Source organism: Sardina pilchardus, chromosome 14 (genome assembly GCF_963854185.1).
Source record: "Sardina pilchardus chromosome 14, fSarPil1.1, whole genome shotgun sequence".
NCBI lineage: Eukaryota > Metazoa > Chordata > Actinopteri > Clupeiformes > Clupeidae > Sardina > Sardina pilchardus.
The window spans coordinates 18404577-18411047 of NC_085007.1; the positions used below are offsets into that span (position 1 = coordinate 18404577).

Below are 6471 nucleotides of genomic sequence, written 5' to 3' on the forward strand. Positions count from 1 at the left end.
AAGAGAAAGAAACAGAAAGAGGAGAGAAGCATGACAGCACCATCAGCACACACACACAAACACAAACACAAACACAGATACAAACACACAGACACACACACAGTCACACACCCCGAAAAGCCCAAACAAAAGCAGTGGGCAGCGGACGCTTCCTGGCTGCCGCTCCTCGCACCGGAGGCTTTAGGGTCAGAGCAGGAAGCCGGAGACCATAAAGCCCTCTTCCTGTCCAGACAAATAGCCCATTAAGCCACATGTGCGGCCAGGAGATTGCTGCCGACCACTATCTCCTCTCCTCTCCTCTCCTCTCCTCTCCTCTCTCTCTTCCCTGGCCTGCCCTCTGCCTCTCTACGGCTCGTCTATGTTATGTTCGGGGGGGGGGGGGGGGGGTGTTAGTGCAGTGTAGCAGCGCTAGCACACTTAGCAGATGCGTCTGTGCACTGCTGCTGGGTCGCAGGTGACTCAGCTGTAAGGGGAGAGGATGGAGCCATTGTTAGGCGCAGCGAGGCTAATCAACGAGGCTGACATTGCAGTGGCGTGCGAGAACTCGAAAATGGTGTTCTGTGTGCTGAAATGGACAGTGTGTGTGTGTGTTGTGTGTGTGTGTGTGTGTGTGTGTGAGAGAGAGAGAGAGAGAGAGAAAGAGTGTGTGTGTGTGTGTGTGAGAGAGTGAGAGAGAGAGAGAGAGAGAGAGTGTGTGTGTGTCTGTGTGTATTGAGAGGAGTGTGAAATCTAGACTGTATAAGAAGGTGTGTGGCTTGTGGGAAGAACTAAAACAAAAAAATAAATAAAATAAAGAAATGGAGGAAAACAGCAGCAGCTAGGCTATGAGTCACGCATTAGTCACTTCACACACACACACACACACACACACACACACACACACACACACACACACACACACACACACACACACACACACACACACACACACACACACACACACACACACATATACACACAAGCCATTCTTTTTAAGACCTCCACTGTGCTGAGGAGGATTTCAAAGGTATACAGTTGCTGTGTGTGAGGGAAATGGAAATGATGAAGCAGAAAGAAGTATGGTGCCAGCAACAAATAAAATAAACAAAATACCGTTTAGCCATTTGCCGTTGTCAGGCAATGGTTAGTTGCAACACAAGTGTTTCACTGATGATTTCCGGTATCACAAAGAAATGCAGTGACATTATTTTGCGAAGAATAGACTCACTCACAATTCAGCATGTTACTGGATGTGAAAGAAACAATGTGAGGTGAATTTCCGGCAACAGAAAATTCCATATCAAATAACCTCATCTGGCCTGAAAAGACACACACACTTTTATGCACATATGCTAGTGATAAATACAGTATATCATCCTGAAGTAAAAAAGACACAGAGGTCAACATTCATATAGTTCCTTTATAGTGTCTCACAGTGTTCATTTTATGATGCGTGTACAGTACAAGATCAAATATATAAATATAATACAGTACAGGATTTATAAACATATCTGTATAAATAGCTTCAATAATTAGCACATGTTTTCACACTGCATTCTTGGTCCATCTCATTGAATGTCTTGGACCTGAATTCCGCACAGCGCTTCAGCCTTTGAGCACGACTGGCCAGGGCAGACTCGGGAGACTGGGGCATCGCCGGCAGTGGAGGGATGAGAATCGCATGACAACAACCCACCACAACAAAAACCCGGGCGACGCACTAGGAGCAGCCGTTGCTAAGCAGTTCTGCGGTTGCTAAGCGAGAAAGAGAGAGCGAGAGAGTCAGAGATAGATAGAGAGAGAGAGAGAGAGCAGGGGGAGGCACGAGCAGAGAGAGAGAGAAAGGCAGAAAGACAGACAGAGGGAGAGAGAGAGAGAGAAAGAAGACAGAAAAGAGGGAGAGAGAGAGAGAGAGAGAGAAGAGGGAGGGAGGGAGCAGTAGTCAAAGAGGGAAACTCAGAGGGTACTCCTTGATGTCTATATCACACCCTCTCCTGTGCGGCTGTGTCTTTTGGCTTTCCTCAATGACAAAAAAAAACCCTAAACATTTGAAAAAACTAAGACCACATGCTGAACATTCACAGCATGTCCTGAACCAAAATGGCTCTTATTGCGATGAGCAAATTAAATACAATGCGGCCGAGAAAAATGGAAATGACTGAGGATCTTGGTCCAAAAAAAGTACTTTGCCGGCGCAGACGGCACGTAGGGCAAAAGACGAGCCCAGCAAGGGAACTCATTTGAAGGAAAGACAAGGAGAGGCAGAGACCGCATTTTGCTGGAGTTTTATCTCATTGCACCTATAGCAGCCATATTTTTGTGCTTCAACTTATTTGCATTTTTGTCTCCTCGTTTCAAGGCAACAGGGAGCTGGTGTGTTCACAGTGTCTCTTTCCAATGCCAGAAAATTCCTCTTCGGAATGGGGTTTGAGGGAGGGGTTCCCATGGAATACAAATGCCACAAGGTCACCACCCCTCCACCCAACCATACCCGTTAAAATATTAATTTAGCTGTATTGCACTACAATGAATCTACAACAGTGCTTTTCGTCCTATGAAAACTCCCGCGTGTCTACTCGTCAGTCTGAAGTGCCTTTCCGTGCTTCGGCGTGAGGGCACGTGCATGCGTGTGTGTCCCGTGCGTTGCCGAGGGACTGACGCGAGGCTTGGTCGTGGCGCGGGGTGAAGAGGACCGCGGGCGGCTCCGCTGGTCTGCTGACCGGCAGCCATTTGTAGCGCAGGCTCTGGTCACAGGGGCTCAGAGTCCAGTCGTAGTGCTGCAGCAGATAGCCGCACGCGGCCTGGAGAGGATGGACGGACACACAGACACAGGCACAAGCACACGAATAAAACACATGCACATAGTAGCACACACACACATAAATAAACATGTGCACAAACACACGCACATGCATTTACACACACACATACACACACACATAAACGTGTGCACAAATACAAACACACACACACACATGCACACACACAAATGCATTTATACTAATACACACACATGCACACACACACACACACACACACACACACACACACACACACACACACACACACACACACACACACACACACACACACACACACACACACACACACACACACACACACACACACACACACACACACACACACACACACACACACACACACACACACACATCCAGCTCAGGCTCCAAATGAAGGTCAGGGCCGTCGTGCGTGTGCTGCTCCATGCTGCTCCTCGGGAGGCCTGACACACTAAACACAGAGCCGCATGGAGAGCCAGGAAAAACAGACGGACGCAAGTGGACTGTCCACATCCCCAATAAAGCTTCAGTAGGCCCGCACCACATACACGACCCCATTCAGAGAGCTTTGGAAACTCCAGATGTTATTCATAATCGCAAGCAAAAGTAATGGAGTGAATGAGGGGATATAATCTCTCAAAACTGAAGCAGAACTAGAGTGAAATTGAAAGAAAACAGACATGGGGAAATACACAATACGACACCCATACAAAAAACTCATAGTGAAACTGAAACTCTTTGAAGCGTGCTAGTCACAGACACGAGGACATAACAAGTACTAATCCAGGGTATTTTGAATTCAGTCATGCTCAGTCTAAATAAACATTCAATCATGTGGATCATGTATAATCACACAAATCAATCAATCAAATTCATCATCACAGTATACACACACATATATAGCCTACACATACACATACACAAACATGTATAGCCTACATATAGGGATACACGATTGATATATTATTGTGTTGATATATGATTGTATATTATTGTATTTTGTCCTAATTCTGATTATATTATATTGCTGCTATAACATGCAGGCCACACAGTCTCTTGCGATGACCTTATCTGTAATGCTCTGAGCTCCAGAGCATATCTGAGGGCGTGCCGTGCAGGTCTCCCCGCTCGGCCTGGGGTTCCCCACTGGGTGGTGATATTTTCAAGGGGGCACCCCCCGCCATGGCAGCTGTCTCCCACAGCGGGCGGCCCACTGCCCCCGGACACCCCGACATCCGCCAGCAGCCAAAACACCATGCCGCACCGCTGGCCAGACGTCTCGAGCGCACGGCGCTACGCGCTACACGCGTGCCACAGCAGTCGGAGACGTCTCAAGCGCACGGCAGTCAGAGACGTCTCAAGCGCACGGCGCTACGCGCTACACGCGTGCCACGGCAGCCAGAGACGTCTCGAGCGCACGGCGCTACGCGCTACACGCGTGCCACGGCAGCCAGAGACGTCTCAAGCGCACGGCGCTACGCGCTACACGCGTGCCACGGCAGTCGGAGACGTCTCAATCTCACACCGCTATACTCTACAGATGTAACACGGCCGTCACAGATCTCAGACATCTCCGTCTCACAAGGCTATACAATGTACGCACAGATAAACGCCACAGTCAGAGATTTATGAATAATCTGACCCTCACACAGCATTCACAGATATCTCCATCTCACACCACTGCACATTACAGTAAACAAGCAACACAATCATCACAAACCTCTCAATCTCACAATGCAACACAACGATACTACACACATAACACACCAGTCAGAAATGTCTAACGTCAACATGTCAGGATGCAAAAATAATTGAGACCTTAATCGATAAGGACACCAATATCTGAGATTGTACTCTTGCAATTGTCAACGTTCGAGGGTTTTGTCTTGTGTTTCTGGTGTCTTGGTTTTGGGTCTCTTAGTTTGTAGAGGGATTTGTTCACTTCCTGGTTTCTAATAATACTCTATCTATTCTGAGAAGAATGATTTAGGATGATAGATTAAACCATAGGAATATGCTATATAATGGGATACAGTGATCCATCTTCATATGACATTATGCCATAAATGCTATGTGTTCATAGAACTGGAATTCTGAAAAAGTTGGGAGACATAAGCATTTAAGGCAGATGGCTTCTCATCTTGAGCCTTCCAAAGAAAGTAGGAAAAGAATGTAAATAAAAAAGATGATAAACAAATCAGGACACGACTAAAAAAACGTTGAACCATTACAGTAAAAGGGATAAAAAGAGCCCTTCAGAAGTAAAGATGTGGAGGTAATTCATCACTCCTGTGCAAACCTGTGTGGCCAAATGATGAAACAATGTAAGAATAACATTTCTTAACATGAAATAGGAAAGATTTCATCATCAGTACATAATATAATTAAAATATTCAGAGAATCCAGAGAAATCTTTAAAGCAAGGGATTGAGCTGAAAAACAGTATTGGATAGCTGTGGTCTTTTGAACCTCAGATGGCACTGCATTAAAACCAGACATTTGTCTATAAAGAAAATCATTGTATGGGCTCAGTAAAACCTCTGATAACCATTGTATATGAGCATGCTCCATTCACAAATGCTAGTATAAACTCTGCCATGCAAAGAGGAAAAAATATTTAGACATGATACATAAATGCTACCATCTTATCTGAGTCTGAGCTCATTTAAAATGGCCTGAGGTAAAGTGGAAGAAGGCCCTGTGGTTAGACCAATCAAAATGTACAATTATATTTGGAAATTAGGGTCTACTCTGGGCTAAAGAAGAGAGATACTATTCAACTATCCAACATATCCAACTTGTTATAGTGCTCAGTTCAAAACCCAGCATTCATGACAGTGTAGAGGTGCATCAGTGCCTATGGCACATCTGCTCATAAACAATGCTGAATGATGTGCACAGGTTTTGAGCAACCTGTAACTGTCATCCAAACAACATCTTTCCAGGGAAGATCTTGAATATTTCAAGAAAACAATGGCAAAATTAATTCTGTCCATATTTACCAGTAACAGTATTTCCCAGGTGCTATAATAACCTATCTGCAGTCTAGACCTGTTAAATTGGGTGCATTATGGAATGAAAAACATGATTAAGAAGACCCCAGACTATTGAGCAGCTGAAATCCAATATTGGGCAGGAATGTGACCACATTTCATTCTGAAAACTCTAGCAACTTGTCTCCTCAGTTCCTGTACATTTACAGAATGTTGTTAAATGAAGAGGTGAACTTTTCTGAGATGTGTTGCTGGCATCCAATATAAGGTCGACATGATTTGAAAATCATAGCATTCTTTTTTTAATTAACATTTTACAAAGTGTCTCAACGTTTTCTGGATTCAGGTTGTATATTCTTCTGATGGCCATATTAGACAACAGAGCAGTTGTGGTTTAACTCACATGACATACAGTACCCTTTAGAAATACTTTAGAATGAGCTGTCATGGGGAAAAAAGGGGGTCTGTCGTACTCAACTTAAAGACGTTTCATTACTGTATTATCTAGATGTGAATTTGAACATCTCACTGTCTACATTTAGTCTACTCACTTACACACCCCTCTGTATACTACACTATAGAACATCCTTAATCTCTCAATCCTATCCCCCTGTCCTACATGTGAAATGAGGTCCTCCGCCCTGTGAGTGTGTGAGTAAAGGCTCATGTTGGAAACCCTCGGCACCCTACTTCCATCA

At 45.0% G+C, this 6471-nt stretch overlaps 1 protein-coding gene across 2 annotated transcripts in view; it reads right to left on the reverse strand.

Annotated features, from left to right (window-relative positions):
* Positions 1 to 1399: 1399 nt before the first annotated feature.
* Positions 1400 to 6471, reverse strand: part of LOC134100959 (putative cytochrome P450 120) — a 48819-nt gene continuing 43747 nt past the window's right edge. Inside the window, exon 11 of one of the 2 annotated variants that reach the window (XM_062554466.1) lies at positions 1400 to 2780. In XM_062554466.1, coding sequence (XP_062410450.1) covers positions 2559 to 2780 — 222 coding nt within the window. In that variant the 3' untranslated portion in view covers positions 1400 to 2558. The remainder of the gene's footprint in view (positions 2781 to 6471) is intronic. The other variant, XM_062554468.1, reaches the window with a different exon arrangement.